At 42.2% G+C, this 19031-nt stretch overlaps 1 protein-coding gene across 2 annotated transcripts in view; it reads right to left on the bottom strand.

Annotated features, from left to right (window-relative positions):
* Slc9a9 (solute carrier family 9 member A9) overlaps positions 1-19031 on the bottom strand; it is a 536631-nt gene that overhangs the window by 80911 nt on the left and 436689 nt on the right. The window contains exon 14 of one of the 2 annotated variants that reach the window (XR_007344170.1): positions 14871-15057. Coding sequence is in view for 1 of the 2 variants with exons in the window: in XM_048794390.1 (XP_048650347.1) it covers positions 14978-15057 (80 nt within the window). In the remaining variant the exon portion in view is untranslated. The remainder of the gene's footprint in view (positions 1-14870; positions 15058-19031) is intronic. The other variant, XM_048794390.1, reaches the window with a different exon arrangement.

Genomic DNA, 19031 nt, shown 5'->3' with positions numbered 1-19031 from the left:
GCACATGCTAAGCAAGGGCTCTGCCACTGAGCTCCATCCCCAGCCCAAGAGAATTATGGGATCTCAAGACCTGGGGGCTTCCTGGGCTTGAACGTGGGTGGCTTTGGATCAGGGAAGTTCCTCATGGGGGAGCGTCCAGAGAGGACCATTCCTCTCCCTTTAGTTAAGGAAACTGGACCTTGGAGGGATTATCTAGCTCAGCTCATGTGGCCAGCAAAGTCTGGGCTCAAACCAGGACTTGTGACTCCTAATTGTGCTGCTGTGACCTCAGGGCCCAGCTAAGGTTCTTTGACTATGATTTTCGGTTTAGTTGGAAAATACCTGACTTTTCTCCCAGTGAATACTCCATTCACTTAAATAATAGAGGCTTGTATATAATGCTAACAGGTGCATTTTGTGATGAAAGAAATAGGCAGTTTCTTTTCATGACCAGATGGAATTCCCAGTATTCTCCTGATCATGATCAGGAGAAAGCCAGCTGCCCCCAGCCTCTGCTGACTGCAGCCAACATGGGGACCCACTTTTTTTCTCACCCACCCCTCAACACTCTGCCCCAGCTGCTGTGATTCAGGAGTAACCATGTGGAAATCCCACCTCTGTCTAGTCTCAGTGAGGGATATCTTGGTATTTTCAGACCATGCTGAGCAGGAACAAAATTATTTTGCCTGAAGAGTCTGTAACCAGGCTTAAAGGTTGGGAAGGGCTGGTGGAAACATTTTGTTCTTGTAGGAGCAGGTCCTGCCAGGCTGGCCCTGGGGAGTACCTCTCCTTAGGCAGAGCCAAGCTTAGCCTTTCCCCCTGGAACTAGGGAAAGGCTGCTGCTGTGTGGCTATAAAGTGGGGGGTGGGGTGAGCATGTTAATTCGTACTTTTGAGTAATAACAACAAGACCAGCCCTTTATGGAGGTCCTAGTTTTCCTAGGTATGCTAAATCTCACCACTATCCTTCAAAATAGGTTTTTATCATCATTGTCATTATCCCTGTTTTACAGATTAGGATAGCAAAGTTCAGAGAGTTCAAGTTATTTTCCCTGAGTCACACAGCTAATAATGACAAAGATGTGAACTAAGCTATTTGACTCATGCTCTGGGCTGCTCTAGGCTAATGAGTCTGAACTTGACTTGGTAGGATGTGGTCCAGCAGGGTTGTATTCATTACACAAGTTAGCCAGGAGGTTAATTTAAGTGACATCTATTGACAGAAGACAAGTTGATGAGACGGAATTAGCACAAAATACTAAAATAAATGTTCAGCCTCTTTTGGAGTAGGATATTAATTGTAGACCATTCCTCTACGAGAAAGCAGCTCAAAGAGAAATAACAAGTTCACTCAGAAGTCTCCAGACCTCCTTCTGTGAGGCAAGACTGGGCAAGTGACTTCTTATTTATCCCAAAGAAGAACAGATTCAGCAAGAAAATGGAGCAGGAGGCCTGAACAGAATTCTATCAGAGAGGAAGTCAACCTCCCATCTTCCCCCGGTGTGCGTGGCCTCCCGGCTTCCCTGTTTCTCTGACTGCCATTAGCAGACTAGCAGTCATGAGGGCTGGAACTGCACAGTCACACAGACCCCTGCTTGCACCCACCTGGCCCCCACCTGGCCCTTCCTCTCTGCAGCCCCCAATCCCCCAGGGATACTGCATCAGGGTCTATGGACTGGGTTCCAGAGTTTTCCAGCCTTTGTCCCTATCTTTTCTATTCTCATTACAACTACCGTAATTTAGGACCCTGCAACTTCTCCCTAATCGATGCTGTAGGATCAATCTTTGTAAAACAAGACTCTGTCACGCCTGTGTCTACAAACCATCCGATTCTTCATTATCCACCCAATCAAATCCAGACACCTTCACCCAATACCCAAAAATCTTTACAGATTTTCCTAAGCAGAGCTTTTTTTTTTTTTTTGACTCTCTGTCCATCACAGCTGACCTGAAGGGCCCAAATTGCAATCCACACTTTATCCCGAGAGCCTATGTCATTTGCCACCTCCTCACCTCTTCTGGTGACCTTTGCTTTGCCTAGAAAAATTAATGAGCCTATCTCATGTGTGGTTGGTCCTTGCTAACTTTCAGTGTTTCCATCTGCCTTATTCCATTTCAACATCACAGTTTCTCTGCAAGGAAGATATGCTTATACTTGTTTAAAGATCAGAAAATAATGGCTCAGGAACCTGAGGTTTCATAGCTGGGGTTGGGGGTGAGGCGAGGCAAGGAGTCAGACTTCCAACCTATTGCTGTGCCCACAGCTCGGATACTTTTCTTTCTCTCTTCATCCAGCCTTTCTCTGGGTCCCTCCAGTTTCTACTTTTCAAATTTTACCTTGTTCTCAAAGTCCAGCTGAAATCCACCATTTCTGCACCTCCCCCAAACCAACCTAGAATTGCAAGCTTTCCCTTCTCTGAGCTCTCACAGCTCCTTGTACAACTTGCAGGGCACTTAAAGCAATTAGGAGAACAGGCCTGAGTGTTTGTGCAGAAGGAATTGATGCCAGCACAGACCAAGATCTTAAAACCTTTTTGATCCTGACCCTATTAAGAAATGTATTTTATGTCACCACTGAGTAGAAATACGTACCCACACGCACACCCCTTGAAATGAGTGTCACCAAACAACAATTACTTCTAATTCTGCCATGCACTTTCATTTACTAAAAAAGTTCTAGTTAGGAACCCACTGAACTGATCCTGAGAAACGCTAATGAGTTCTGAAGAGCACTTTGAAAAACTCTGATTTCCATCTTATCTGTCTCTTCTAAATGGCCTGACAACATTGTTAAAGGTTTGTAAAAAGACTGGGCTAGCAAGAGAGGTGCGTTTACCAGGGATTTAATCTCTAGTTCTGAGCAGGAACACAAACACTTCTTACAAGGCTAAGCCAGGAAGGAAGGACCTCAGCTGGAAAGCATCAGCTCCGACTTGCAGGAAGGTCATGGGCAGGGATTCTTCGTGAGCTAATTCATGGGGAGGGGAGCGTCCATTCCATAGCGGGAGTTCTACAAAAGGGAGATTTTAGGCCCTGCAGACATGGGGGGTGAGAAGACTTCTCAATAAGTCATGTCTATAGATTGAGAAGAGACTTATGTGCTCATCATAATCTTGAGTATGGCCGGAAATCAGTTAGAATTTAAAAATAATAAAAATGTAATAAAGTTCTTTGTTTATATCTGCATAGTGAGTCTGAGGGCCTTCAGGCCTATAAACCTGTCAGTGAATTTAGTATCATTTCAACTTTATGAAGCACTTGATGTTTGCAAAGTGCTTGTACAATTACCAATTACCATAATGTTCATCTTCTGAACATTTTGGTTCAGAGAAGGCCCGAGGACTTCAGACTAAACACAAAATGAAAAAAAAAAAAAAGTCGAAAAAAATTGGCCAAGCTAGTTAAAGACCAGTCTTCTGAGCTTGTACTACTGGAGCTGTTTGGGGTGTGGGGTACGGGCTGCTGATGCTCTTGGGAGCCCAGAGCCTACAGTGTGTACAGCCAGCCTCGGTCACCCACCTCTTGTGGATGATGCTGGCATGCTGCCCTTGGGGGTGCTCAGCAAGGTTCTTGGTCTCCATGAGGCAGGGGAAGAAAAGGCAAAGGGATGGGCACCTGTAACCCAAGCCGTCAAGGTCATCGTAAGGAGTGTGGGAAGAGGTGTTTGCAGGCACTAGGGGAATAAGTAGCCAGCAAAGGGACAAAGCTGCTACCATCTTTCCTGTTCTTGCTCTGGAGCATACATTTGAGGGTCAGGAGTAGATCTGCTTGGCATCCTGTCTGAGCTAGAAATCAGTTCTGGCCATGTTTACTGGCAACAGGTCAGTGGAACCCAACGCATGGGTGGATTTCAAGGAATTCCAAGGAAATGGCTTCAAGGGATGTCAAAGGCAGAGGTTTCAGGATGTGTCTGTTTCCTCTGGGAAGAGGTCAGCTCTCCTGTGTTTCTTCCCCTACATTTAAAAGCCCACAGCGCCAGCTCCTCTTGGCAGGAGGCTGCCTCTTGAGGGCTGGTGAGATCTAGTTTACCAGTTTGAGAACAAAACACAGCCTCTTCTTTGAAAGTGAATTTTAATTCAAACATTTTCTGTTATATTTAGTTAAAACCTCTGTCAGAAACACTCCAGTTTCTGACTGTGGATGGCTAATGAAATACCAGAAGATAAGCTGAGAGGCAAATGGGAAGCGTCCTGGTAGACCCCGACCCTAATAATTATGCCACTGGATTCTTTTCATTGGTGGAAATTTAAGAAGACTCAACCTCTAAGTGAAGTGATACTTTTACATTTTAACGCATTTATATTTGGGGACACATGTTGAACGGGTCCAAAATATCCTTCAAAGTAGAATGAGAACATTCTAGTCGGTGTTTTCAGGAGCAACTGTCTGTCATGGATGGTTTTCAGTTCATCGTTCTCTCTGTCACATCACTGTCTGCCCAGTCACTGGGCCTCTTCATTATAACAAACCACACTGAGTGACTCTGCGCCTACAGCCCTGCATTGGTCTCCTGCTGTCAAGAACAGAATCCATCCTCTTGGCCTTGACAGGTGGGACCATGACAGTTGTGACAATCTGCTCGTATGAAAACTCCCCAGTTTCACTTCCCACCAGTTGCAATGAATCTCTGGCCATTTTCCAAATGTCCCTCATCCTGCTTGTGCTTAAAAGTCCCTCCTCACACTGTCACCCCAGCCCTTAGGGATTCTGACTCTGTTGCTCAGTTCCAAATTCTGGATGGTCCCCTAGATCCCCTAGAGCTGCTTAGTAGTCTGTACCCCTCTCTGGCATCCATCACTCTTGCTGTGGTCTGAATGACCCTGTCCCCCAAATTCAAATGCTGGAATCTAACCTCTAAGGTGATGGCACTAAGTGGGGCTCCTGGGAGGTGATCAGGTTTGGAGGACTCGTGCCTCTTGAATGGGATTAGTGCCCTCGTGAAAGGGGCCGAAGGGAACTGGTTTGCTCCTTCTGCTACATGAGGATTCAGCAACAAGTTGCTTCTGTGAACCTGGGGAATCAGGATCTTACCAGACACCATACTTGTTGGCACCCTGATCTTGGGCTTCTCAGCTTTTAGAACTGTGTAAAACAAATTTCTGCTGAAGTATTCTGTGGCATCAGCATGAATGGGCTGACAGTCCTCTTTGCTTAGAACTGTACTGAAGTTCACAGTGCATTGGTGGCTGGTGTGGCTACCTTACCAGGATGCTAGCTAGCATCTTGGGGGCAGATAACATTTCTTATTTACCTCTCTGGCTTCAGAAGGAGGTAGAAGACATAAGTTTTTCTAGGGAAAAAGTATTATAACCGAGTTCATTTAAAACAACCGAATAAAATGAGAATAAAAGATTATTGTTTTTTACTGAGGGAGATTAAAACTAGACCCAGTTTTGGAATTATGTCATATATAGTACCTGATAAGTGACTGTCACAGGGATGAATCAGATTTGTGACAGAAAGGAAACTTTAAGTGACACTTGAGCCTGTGACACACCATTCTATCTTTAGCATCCAACAAAAATATGAAATTAATACCAACAGGAGAGAATTCCAATGATGTCAGGTGTTTGGGAATAAGAGCTTCCTGCTTTGTTTTGAGGGCTTATCCACGGTCCCTAGAGAGCCCCCTCTCTTCTCTTTCTTGCAATTCTGTACCTTTCAGGCAGATTTATTCAGGTGCTCTGTCATCCATTCAAGCCACACTTATCACAGGAACTTCCCCCATGTTCTTCCCTCTGCTCAGAATGCTCTTCCTCCCTTCTCATTATTGAATTTCATGTTAGGAAGTCCCAATTCCTCCATGGACCTTTTCCCACTTGACTGCAAGAAGACTCTTTATTTCTGCAGCTAGCTCTTCTTCCATAACCATCATGGTGCTTATCTCTTTGCCCGCTTTTATTTATGAGGTGGTTGGACACACATTGAGAATATATCATCACCATCTTCCCTGTGAAGGAAACCTTAATTAAGGCAGGGCCATGCCTGCCCAGGGTGCTTTGTGTGTTGTCAACCACAGCTTCACATGCAGACAAGCGCTGAGGAGCTGCAGTCCCCAGAAAGACCCAGGACCCTGTCTCACTGTCAGGTGAAAATACGTGAAGCCACAGCCAGGGTCCATGTTGATAATGTGCTCCTAGGTGCTCATGAATTGGTTGGCAGCCTGAAAACACCTTGGCGGCTACAGTTGGGAAGTGACTATATAACAATTAAAGAAAATTTATGCTAAATACTCTCTTTTCCCATGTGGAAGAAATATTAAAACTAAATCCAATATAGGCAACATGAAGGCAGCACGCACATTTTTGTAAGTCTTGACATTTTTTTCCCCCTCTCATTTTTTTTTCCTAATAAAATGATTCATTACTGACCTCGAAATCTCCAATGTAACATCACATTGCTAATGACAAAACACCACAGCTTCACCTGGAAGGTACAATTGAAAGATTTCCTTTATCGCAAGAAGGCAGAAGAGGAATAATTATCATCAAAGGATTGTGTTGCTTCCATTGTGGAACAGAAAAATTGCTGCTCTTCTCCATCAAGCCCAAATTGCTATCTTCGGTGTAATTTTCAGAAAAATAACTATGGGATGATGGACTCTAACTTAGAAAAATCATAAACGAAACAACTGTATGTGCAGGACAAAGGACACAAAAAGTCCAGCTTAACTTAACTACAGCCATTTGCTGGAGATCAAATAAGAAGAATAGAGTCTGACCCACAGCCAGCATGAGGCCTTTTGCTTATGGAGACTGAAGATGTTCTGATGGTATTAAAATCCAGTGGCTGCAATGAAAAATTAATTCTAGAATGTACCAAAATGGAAAGTGGGATCGCTCACAGGTAATAAAACATGATGAATGATTACATGGTGATTACATGGTGCCTCTCTTGAGGAGATGTGGCTGTCAATAGGTCATAATAGTAACATTTATTGAGATTTGGGTAGATTCATTTAATCATCAAAAGAGTCCACTGAGGTAGGAACTTCTACTATCCCCATTTTTCAGAAGGAAGATAAATAATTTTCTTAAAATTGCACAACCAGTACTGGACAGGTCACAATAACCAATCAGTAACAACCGACCACTAAGCCATATACTTCTTCCATTTGATAAAAATCAACAGTGGATTGTCTAAGTGTCTCTCTATTCCATAGCTTTGTTCCTGAAAAGACATCTGTAAATCAGAAATTCAGAGCCAGAATCATAGTGAAAGGCAAGATCTTTAGAAATTGGCCCATGACCGTATTATCCCTGGTGCCCAGGATGGTGAACCACACATGTGGGAGGTTTCAATAAGCACATGGTCAATCCATGCACAAATCAACGAATGAGTTAAGAAAGTGTAGTACAGTACTCAGGGTTTTGGGAATTTGACTTAAAGGAATTCATTCAGTGAATCCATTTGCTACAAGGGGAGGAGTTACTTTCTGATTTCTTGTTTATATAAATCTCGAGTTTTCATTTTGTTTACTGAAAGTGAAGTTGAAATGAGAGCACATTCTCATGTAAGAGGAATATCATTAAAATTTTTACAAGGAGAGGGCAAAATAATGCAGGGAAGCTATAGCTCATGCAGGATCCTAGAATCATTGCAGAAAACTCAGCATCCTGGCACCCTCCATGTTTTACTATCACAGTGTGGGGGGTCCATCTTGCTTAGGCAGCCCACACAATCCCACTTGCATTCCCTCTTGGGTCTCCAGGAGAGTTTTATTCCAACTATCAAGTATCACAATGTATTTAGGCCACAGGATCTTGAGAAAACTGCACTCTTTGGGTGTTTCAATGAATGAGTTAGCATCAGTAGGAAGCCATCATAATAAGTAGTTAATTTTTCAGATGGACTCAGCCCAAGCAGAGGATAGTGTGGATTATTCCCATTATATGGGAGAAGAAACTGTGGGAGATCCAAGTGATGACTTGAACAAAAGATAGCCCCGGTTACCAGGTACTGTTCAAATTCCTTTCTGTTGCCTCCCACCAAAAGAGCATGAGAACTAGGAGGCTGGTTCAGGGAGTTTTAATTTCACTTCACTTTGGTGCTAAGTCAAGAGCTGTCTGCCAGATCATTCAACAGCAGCACCTGTGAAGATGAGGATGACCAAGACTAGCCTTAGTCCCCAGTGATAATCAGGTGAACTGCTGTCCCAGACACGAGGGGCCCGTGACCAGGTTGTGGGTGTACTCTAGTGGGGGTGCCATCTGGGGATATATTTAGAGAGAACCTTTAGAAAGCTGATTTCTTTTGTCTCAAATATTTTGAAATTTTGGTGCTGTCTAAAACCACTCGGCAGTTATCTGGTTATGTTTTGCAAGTGAGGGCTACGGTTGACGTTAATGTACTGCTCCCGTCAAGAATCTGTCAGTGAATGTGCATGTATGAATATATCACCATGCATTCCAATTTTGCCTATGACCACAATGCACCAATTAAAAAATAGACAAGCAGAAGGAAGACCAATAGAGTAGAGAAAGGGGACCCTGGGGAGGGAGGAGGAATATAGTGCTGGGGATTGAAATGTACAAAAGTATGTTATTTGCATTTATGTGTATGTCAAGATGAACCCCACTATTATGTCTAACTATAATGCACTAAAAAAGGATCTGTCTCCCATTTAGTTCTGGTGATGTCAGAGTCTTCCTTTCCTGTGATTTCGGAGGGCTCTGGGGCCATAACTCCTTTTAATGAAGCAGAAAGCAAGACTTCATGAAGGTGAGCATGCCTACTTTGTTTGCTGCTGGGTCTTAGGACCTAGTATATTGCCTGGCACATAGTAGCCACTTATTAAAGTATCCATCGAAAAAAGGATTCCTTATATCCTCTACTGCCTTCTCCTGCTGACTGATGAACGAAAAACACACCTCATTCCCAGATTGGTGAAGCTTTTGGTGAGTGACAGAAGAAGCTATAGTTTAAAGCTGCTAATTACATGCCAGGCACACTTGCAGTCACAGCATCACACACATACCGATGCTGCTGGAACTTGTGGGCGGACCACAGGCACCAGGGTGGGACTGTAATGCTGGGATTCCTCAGGTGGGTGTGGCCTGGTCTTCTGTTGATGATGAATGCTGTCTCCAAGTTCATCCTCGGATTCATCTTTTCCTTCCTTGAGGCTCCTTGCCTCATTTATAAAACAGGGATCGCAGAACTAACATTCTACGTTCCTCTGAGAGATCTCTGTGAGGTAAACTCAAGTCACTCACAAGGCTGTGGAGCCACCCCAATAAATAATTCATGGATGCTTCAACTTGTCAGGATATGGAAAAACTGCAACTCAGGAACCATCATTTAAAATGGAAACTGCTGCTCACAGTATTCATACCTACAATTTAACACCAGTGTAACTGTGTGGCATATAAGGAATTCTGTCAAGTTTAAAAAAAAATGTTTTTGTTTCTTTGGTTAAAATTATAAAATACCATCACATTTAAATACACTAAATACATGGTTCCACGTACTGTTCTGAATGATCGATCCTGAGATTTCTGCCAACTTTTCCTGGAGTACAACTGCCACCTGTCACTATAGGAGGGGGTCTGATGCCTACCACTTTTCCTGCCAAAATGGAATATGCAAGAGCCCAGGTACCCATATATCTTTCCAAGGGCCCTCACTCTGTGGAATGAAGACTTTACTGGGATCTTCATTCGCCATCACTGCGTCGACATGCCAATCTATTGTTATCTCTGAGCAATCTTTGCACTTGGGTAACATGTTGGCAATCACCTAAGTTTTTATTGCTGGCACAGAGGAAGTGCTAAAAATGATTTTAGGCTGCGTTTTTTATTTTGGAAAATGTCATTTTTATCCTGGGCCGTTCACTCTTACAGCACTAGTATACATACACACTTATGACCAGAGATGATAAATGATAGAATAGAAAGAGACTCCAGGAGGCAGACCATATGGTGGGATCACAGTCACCTGTGAATAAGGTAACATGAGATTCTCATACCTATTGCAGCAGGAGAAACCTAAGCAAAATAACTTTATCTTAAAATATGAATAAGGAGCCATCACTTTTAGCTTCTAAGCTCTTCATTATATGATATTGTGAGTGGGGAGGATAGGATAGGGGACTCTAAAGTTTTGAGTTTGGTGCTGATAAAATCAACACATGATTTGGTGAGAGGAGCTATATTCAAAGTCATCCACACAGAGGAGTAGCTTCTCATCCAGAGCCAGGCTTGAATACCAGATCATTGCACTAATGACACCTAAGTTACTAGGACTAACGTTTTGGCCATTTCTGTTTTCGTTTAAGAGGTCAGACTGCTTTGTGCCTTCTTAAAAAAATTTTCATTTATATGAAGTCAGTAATGATAGTACTTTAATTGGAAACCTAGCCTTGAAATGGTGAACACCTGGGAGCATTGTTGATCAAGCTTACTACTGAATTAAATCTACAGAATTCCCATGGATGTATTAAGCAGATTGATGAAAATAAACATTTCCTTTCCCCTCTAGCATGAATGTACAGAGGAAGGAGGTCAGTTGAAGAAACTGGGACCAAGTCTGCTGAGAGTGGCCGTCCCTGTCTAAGGAGAGAGATACTGAGGCTGGGCCATGCGTGGGGGTGCTTTCGGGGCAGCTTGAATGGAAACACTCAGATTATCCACACTTGGTCTTGCTCTGCCTTCAGACTCATTTAGTAACCTTTGGATAATGAATTGGCATTTCTGCTCCATCAATATCTGAAATGAAGGGGGCCCTGGATAGAAAATATGGTTCATTTTCTTGCTTGCCTGATGGATTCATTCTTTCATTCAACAGATATTTATTGAGTATTCACTCCTTGCTAAGTACCCTGAGGACAAAAATAGACCCAAATCTCTGCCCCCCAGAAAGCATATATCCTAAATAGGTGCTTAGAGAAGACATTTGAAACTAAATCCATTCTGTGTCAGGTGGCGATAAGTGGAAAAAAATAAAATTAAATTAAACAGGGAAGTACTGAGAGAGTGCTCTTGGTAAGACTGCTGATTTAAATATGGAGCCAGGAGGGTCTCAGGGACAAGCTGAAGGAAAGAGGGGAAAGCCAAAGGTATTGACTATCTGAAGGAAGAGTCAGTGCTAAGGCCCGGAAGCAGATTCAGTGCCTGCTATGTCTGTGGAAGGACAGGGTAGCTAGAGCTGAGTGAGCCAGGAGCAAGAGCAGGCAAGGGTGGACCTGAGGGACTAGTTGTAACTTGAGCCTTTTCATTGCTGGAAAAGGATATTTCTCCTCCTGGGGGATGTGATGAATTAAGAACTTGGCGTCTGGTTTATACCGTTGCCTCCTTTGAGCTTGGCTAGCTTGAGTTCATCTCTTAGGAAACAGAGCCACGCTTAGATTCTTTCTCGTACATTTTTACCCCTGAGAAGTGGAGGACTCGGGGACTCCTTCATGAGGGTGCCTGCTGGGTGGCCAGCAAAGACCCCTAACCTTATTTTCACCCCATACGTTGCCAACCAATGTTTGAAAAATGAGTGCTGCACAACAGAATAGAAGAAATCATAATTATTCATGGAGATTTCATGAACATACTGAGATACGAGGATTTACAGTTAGAGTAGGAGATACCGTGGACACAGAGTTGTGAACAGTGAAGTTCATTTTAGTATACTCAGGGACTTTGGAGTGACACAGGCCTGGACTTGGACTATGGAAATGAATCTCATTCACTGTGGAAAGTTCAGAAAGTTCATTAAGTTATCTGGGAGTTTAGTTTTTCCACCAAGAAGAGGATAGCTGAAGAATGAAATAAAGAAAAAAGAATGGTTATAGAGATGACACAGCCCCGTGTGCCTGGTGACATGTTTTCCTTCTCCTCCCCCACCTCTTGATTTCTTCTTTGTACTGCCATATTCAAAACTGCTGCCCACAATGAATCATTATGCGATCTTAATTAATCATCCATTTTGGCACTGTAGGTTTCTAACAAGGCTCTTAAACAGGGAAGCCCAGATTTGCACAGAGACCAATCTATCTAATCAGCGGGCCATTTGTGCTGCCTTATACCCTCCCGACTCTCCCAACCTCCTGCCTTGCTGGGAGGTGAGATCAAACTCCAAATGCAAAGGCACTTAACCCAGTGCTTGACCGTTGCTCATTCTTAGTGAATATTAATTTGTATGATTTTTTTCCCCTGTAGTTTTTGGAAAATTTTTATGTTAATATGTGAATTACTCATGCTATAAAAAAATAAGACAAAAACTGAGTGAGCCCCAATGGTTTGTTTTATTGATAATAATGATATAATTAAGAAGGTATTTTTATCCTTGGGTCTGAAATATTGGTATCTACTGAATGTGCATTGGGTGCTGTGAGGACTAGTATTATATGTCAGCTTGATTAGAGTTCTCAGTTACACATAAACCCCAATTTATGTGTGCTGCTGAAGACATTTTGGAGATGTGCAGAACATTTGCAGTCACTTGGTTCTAAGTAAAGGAGATTGTCTTCAACAATGTGCATGGGCTTATGCCATCAGCCACAGAGTCTTAAGAGCAACACTGCTTTCCCTAGGAAGGAGGAATTCCTCCTCAAGATTGCAGTAACGGCTCCTGCCTGAGCTTCTGGACCAAGAGTCTGGCCTTCAACTTTTGCAGCTGTTAGCTGCCACAACTGTATCAGCCAATTCCTTGAAATAAATCTATATGTATATATATATATATGTATATACATGCATATGTAAATTATTTTTCCTGTTTCCATTTCTCTGGAGGACCCTGGCTGATACAGGTGTGTTTGAAGCCCTATTTCTTCTTCTTTCTTTATTTGGTCAATACTTCTTTATGCCTTATTGGCATGAAATGAGTTTACTAAAATAAAGCCTGAGTAGCTCTAAAGTGCATAGTCCATTGCTTTCAGCTTCCTGAAAATTTCTATTTGGTCCATCTGGGCAACCTGACCCTGGGATGAGGGATCACCCATCTACTGACAATGGCTGGCATAGCCTGAGGTTCATGGTGCACATTGCTTGGGTTCTAGGTGAACCTAGAATGAACATTAAATGTCAAGTGGACAATTTGTCTCCAAAAACACATTCATCAAGAGATCGTGGAGTTCAGACTGGTTGATTTGCTGTTCTCTATGTAGACACTCAGAGGATAAGTAGGACACAAAAACTCTGCTGTCTAAGTGAAAATACATTTGCATGGTGATGGCAGCAACCGCAATTTCTAGAATGAATGCCCAGGAAGACAAATTGCCACACGAAGAGGTATTACAGGGAGTATAAATCTGCTTTCATTTCTGCTAGTCTGTCCATAATTGTATGGAAATAAACCCCTGTTGAAAAGTGAGACTCAAAACTATGATATCATCTGAATTTAGTGTCACTGCTCTGAGCTAAAGATTTGGGTAGGTTCCAACTTTCATTTTCTGTCTCCAAGTTAATTTTTTCTGCTTTATTCCTTTTCTTCATTCTAAAGCTTTCCTTGAGGCACTTTCAGAGTTTGGGAAAAAAAAATCTTTTAGCACATTTCCAATGCACCATTTTCTTATTGTATATCTCATTATGTGTACTCTTCAGTCAAAGAATGTAAGAATAGCTTCCTACAAATTTGGCTATCAGATACTTATAAGAAATGGCAGGGGCAAATCCCACTTCTAGAAAATAAATCAACCTAAGACCATAAGCCAGCAATAACCTGCTAAGAACTAGCTTCCCTTGGGAAGACCAGAAAGGCTTCCGGTAGGTAATGAGAGCAGAACTTGCAAGAGCTAGTTGATGGCCAACCTGCACTGCTTCTCAGATGGTGGTAACTCACCCTGGCCACAAAAGCTTCAGACTGAGGGAGCTAAGATATCTCGCCGGGGACAACAGAGCTGTCACCTCAAAAGCCCTCTCCCTCCACATCACCAATTTGTAATTCCTGGAACACTCTCTTTTGGCAGAGTTACTTTCTGATTCTCACATTGTTTTACTTTTGCTTATCCCTTCAAATGGCTTCTCTTCCCTTCTGTCTTATTTTTTTTTCTATTTTCCACAGTTATTCCTTCTAACTTGCTTTTCTTTCAAATGTGAATTTCCTATATATTTTTTTTGCCTTATTTCCCCTTTGCATTTTAACCTCTTGTTCTTCACTAGTTCTTTGTATTTCTTTTTTCCTGTTCTTAATTCTTCCTCTCCCACTGATTCCTTGTGGCTTTAATCATTGCTTAGGGGCTTAAAATCACCTAGTGACTGACATTTTTCTCACTGAAAGGAGAAGGACTTATGACCTTGAGGAAAACGAGCTACAAAGACTCAACACATTCAATTCACAGTGTAATTCTTTCCTTTCTTCCCTGTGCTTTTGCCTGGGATTAGAGATGGACGGCTTACTGCAACTCACAATGGCAAAGCACTTCAGGGCTGACTTCTCAGCTTTGAAACCACATGACAAGGTGTATCTGAGCTCCTATGTTTACACTGATTGCTAGAATTTTAAAATTGCCCGTTACTAGAAAAAGCTTACTCAAGTGAGCCTGGAGGGAAAATGCCATTTTACACTATGATGAACCAACCCAGTCTCCTCACTCCTATCCCTTCATTTTTTTTTTCACCTGAAACAAAAGTTCACAAATGGGCTCCTCAGAGAGGGTGCAGGAAGAGCTCCAGGTCACCTGGGCCACAGGCTGCTGAGATGGCTCCTTACAATGCCATCCACCAAGCAGGTCCCCTTGGGTGACTTGATCAGAAGTAAGATCTTTACAAAGAACAGTAAAATAGATTCTTTAGGACCATACATACGATGTCATCATCTGGCATTAGAAAATATCAGATTGCCACCAAAACATCAAATACATGTGACGCAGAGATTTCACGTTAGCTCCATGTAACACTTAGGTATGAGCTATACTTTTAAAAAAATCATTCTTTTTTTATAAGTTGGGCTGTGGATTTGCTTTACCTTTCGGTGTTTCTGGAGGAGCAGGAGCGCATACCTAGATGACAAGCGCTCAGAGTCATCCCCTGCCATGAGGCAGGATCTGTTAGGTCCCCACTACTAAAGGATACTTGTGGTCGAAGCCATACCACATCCTGAAGAGCCGAGCGCTCTCCGTCTTTGTCACATTTTTATCCAAGTTATTTGCTCCCTGGAGAGAGAGAGAGAGACCATAGAAAAAGGCATTGGATAGTCAAATATATTTTAATATAAAAATACATGTCCAACTAAATTAAATTTAACCATATTAAAAAAAAAAACCTTTGTAAGTATAAGCATTTTTTCTTAAATGATGGAGATTCTGCCAAGCAAATTAGCTCATAGATCTTGCTGTGTGGATGAGACTTCTGGGATGATTCAACATTTACTTCTCTTAATAATCCTAATTTTATTAAAGAGGTAAGAAATGCCACTTTTTTGACTTCAATAAAAATGACATTTCTGTCAGATGGCCATTATGGGAATTTTGCTGTTTACTTTTATCAAATTTGGAACGAGTGGCATTTATTTATGGATTACTGAAAGGTCAAGGCTAAAGAAATGATAACAGTCTAATAATTGTTCCACAAGTTTCCACTCATTTTCCTTTTGACAGATCACTACCAAGGGCTGATATTTGATATCTTGCTGTTTAGGTGATGAAGAGTTTTCAAAGAGATAGTCCTGATGAGGGGGGGGGGAGAGGGGGGGCTGCTGTGAGAACTGAATGTGTGTGTCCCTTCTCCCTTCCACAAGGGCTGTAAAGAAGGGAAGAGGAAAAGAGAATTAATGACAAAAGAGAAAGCGAAAATATGTGATGGTGTTCACATAAGCGTGGAAGACGAAAATGTGAGAAAGTGGAAAGAAGGTGAAAAAATTCTGTGAACTTTAGAGAGAGATGATAAAAAATTTCAGTCTGGGGGAGAATGTTCAGTAGCATATTCAGAAAAGGGAATTCCCACAGATTCCAATTATAATGATCTCTGCTGTTAAAAGTCCTTGTATCTTAATGTGAATTTTTGCTTTTTCTAGACCCCCAATTTTTATCCCCAAATCATACCATGAGTTAGCCCCGTTCCCAGGTGGCCATTCTTCTGAGGACTTGATACATGGAAGACAATGGAAGCCCATTGGCTGCACCAAAGGCAGCTCTTCCACAAGCCAGGCTGATTTGCTTTCAATTTATTTTACTTTATTTTTTTTTATTTTGGCTTTTTCCCAGCCAGTTCCAATATCAGTTGATGATAAATAGCTGAACATAAAGGGCTGTATTCTGTCCTCTGAAACATGTGTACCAGCAGATGCTGTGGTCCATCTCTCACAAATGAAATGGGAATATGAGAAAGTAAAGCGGGGTCTATTTTTAGCCGGCCATTTATCCTTTGTCTAAAATGGTTGCAGCAGAGACTCACAGAGAAATTAAAATTCCAACTTTTCATTGCTCTTCTCATGGGTGAAAACCTCTGGTTCTTCAAATTTTGTTGTTTCCCAAATGGTGTTCCCTAGTATGCCACTCACTGTTCACGATACTGATGGAAATGCTGTGCCAATCACTCAGGGAAGGACGAGTTGGATAGTGTTAAACAGCATTTTCAGACCCAGAACTTCTCAGAGTCTTTAATTGTTAAATGAGCATCATAAATTTTCAAGAGGGAAGTTTTTCTCAAACTTACTTGGACATGAAATCAATTCCATGTTTCCATTTCTTACTGTGGGACACCAATTATTAGTCTTATTATTTTTTAAAATTCTGATAGAGCTAAAATGCCATGCCTTCCTATCTAAAGTTAGAATGCATTCATATTTCCCCCCAAAAGGAAACCCCTTTGTCTGGATATCCCTTCCTCTTTCCCTGCACCTATCTCTATTTCTTTCCCACCAAAGGTGTCGAATTTGCAAAATGACTGCTGCACAGAGATTTTCTTCATCATCTTGCAACATCTGTAACTTATTTCTGGGCCACCATCCCCCAACTGCATGTTGAATTTCAGCCACTGGCAGAACAAATCTGCTCGCAGTGAACCAAACTAGTTAGAAAAGCGCTGGGATGACAGTGGGAACTATTCCCAACCCCCCCCCACCCCCGCCTATTTTTTCTTTTGTTTAAGACAAATAAGGACTTATAGAGTGTTGTTTATCAACAGGCAAGGGTGATTTTTTGACAGCTGATAATGTCTACTGACGACAAGATGCAAGATTTGAATAAAACTGATAAAAAGGAGTGCCAGCAAATTTCCTTTTTGTTTGTTTTTCTGTAAGGAGGGTGCTGAGCGGTGAAGTCTCCTGGCAGTCAGGAGCCCCGCATTCTAGCACCGCCCCCTGCAGTTGCTCAGCTGAGTGACATGGACAATAATGCAGTCTCCAGCTATTGAACGCTCATCAACACTAGCTAGCAAGCTAGGGACATTATCCAGCCACTAATTTTTTCATTCATTACTTTTCAGTTCTCACCGCAACCTGTCAAGGTGGGGTGTGTTAGCACTACTTGCACAGGAGAAGCCTGAAAGAAGAGAAGTCAGCTCCAAGTCATACGGATAAAGGTAACAGAGCTGGAATTGCAGTCTAGAACCTCTGGCGTCCAAAGACGATGTCTTTTCTGCAGCATCTCACTCAGGTTTTAAATGTTGGAAAGCACAGGCATTTTTAATCAGCTGACTAAACTCACAGGGCTGCAGTTTTCTTGTCCGTAAAATGAATTGAGAAAATTGGGTTGGTCTCTAACTTCCTAAAATCATATGGAAATACTATAAATATTTATATTTATATATACACACAGTATATATATATATATGTGTGTGTGTGTATGTACTATATATAAAATATTATGTATGTGTGTATGTTTGTGTGTATATATATATATTCATTTATTTATAATTTTTTTTCTAGTACTGTGGATTGAACCCAGGGGTACTCTACCACCGAGCCATATATCAAGCTCCTTTTATTTTTTTAAATTTTGAGACAAGGTCTTGCTAAGTTGACCAGGCTGGCCTAGAATTTGCAATCCTCCTGTCTTGGCCCCCTGAGTCTCTGGGATCACTGGTGTGATGGGATTGCTGTGTGCCACCGTGCTGGACGAGGTAACACTTCCTGAATCCTTACCATTAGCCAGGTGGTATTCTAAGTGATCTGGGTATGTTAACTCTTCAGATTCTCACAATAATATCGTAAAGGATGTTCTGTTATTATTCCTGTTTTACAGATGACGAAACCGAGGCACCTGGGGAGTGCAAAGCTTTCCAAGCAAACCTGTCATGCCTCTCAGCAGCCAAGATTCCTCCCCTCTAAATGGAGCTTCAGGTGTCAGCAGGGCTCAAAGTGGGGCAAAAGTCTAAGTTCTCAGGGAGATGAGGTCAGGATAGTGCTGTGCTCTTAGAGACTGAGATGGAACAGCCATGTACCCTCACATCTTTACTTGGGTGACTGGAGAAGTCCTTCATTTCACTACTTTGTAAAGAAATATACTGGGTTCCTATTAGAACACAAGATCGAGAAAGAGCTTTCTCTCCGGTGGGGGAAATTTCACTGATGACCCAGTGTTGACTTTTCTGCTGATCCTAGTTAAAATTTTCAGTGTATGTCTTAAATATCTGTTGGCCCAGTTCTGGATCCATTCATTTATTTCTCTGAAGTTATTGATGACTTAATAACTTGGTTATGAAAGGCCATCAATAAATGAGTAGAAATAAATGAGTTAGTCTAGTGTGTACACAGCTTGTGCACTGGGGGTTGAAGATAAATGTGCCAAAGGAAGGCCAAGCTTTGCAGCCCTGTGGACAAGGAAGCTATCTGATGAGGCAGCACAGAGAGCAGGTCCCCGGGTGGGTCCAGATGGGCAGAGGACAGCAGGTGGCTTCAATCTATCTGGATTATTCTGAAGTAGAGATCAGCTCACACCTCAAGGACAATGGATGTGAGCAGTGATCAGAAGAATCTGGAACTTGGTGGTATTTTCCTTTATCACCAATATTTCTTCTCTGTGAGATTCCTTTAGTCCAGAGGGAGAGTGATGTGCATGGTGGGGCAAACAGGAATCTGGAAACTTCCTCCATTTAGTAATAATAGTACACTTACCAACTCTGTTTTGTAGCTGTAAATGGAAACTGGAGATACAAGTGTGTTGAATCTCAACTTTTATTTGCCTTG

This window comes from Marmota marmota, unplaced genomic scaffold (genome assembly GCF_001458135.2).
Source record: "Marmota marmota marmota unplaced genomic scaffold, marMar, whole genome shotgun sequence".
Classification (NCBI taxonomy): domain Eukaryota; kingdom Metazoa; phylum Chordata; class Mammalia; order Rodentia; family Sciuridae; genus Marmota; species Marmota marmota.
The sequence above is the reverse complement of the archived record's forward strand: the minus strand, read 5'-3'. Positions and strand labels throughout refer to the sequence as shown.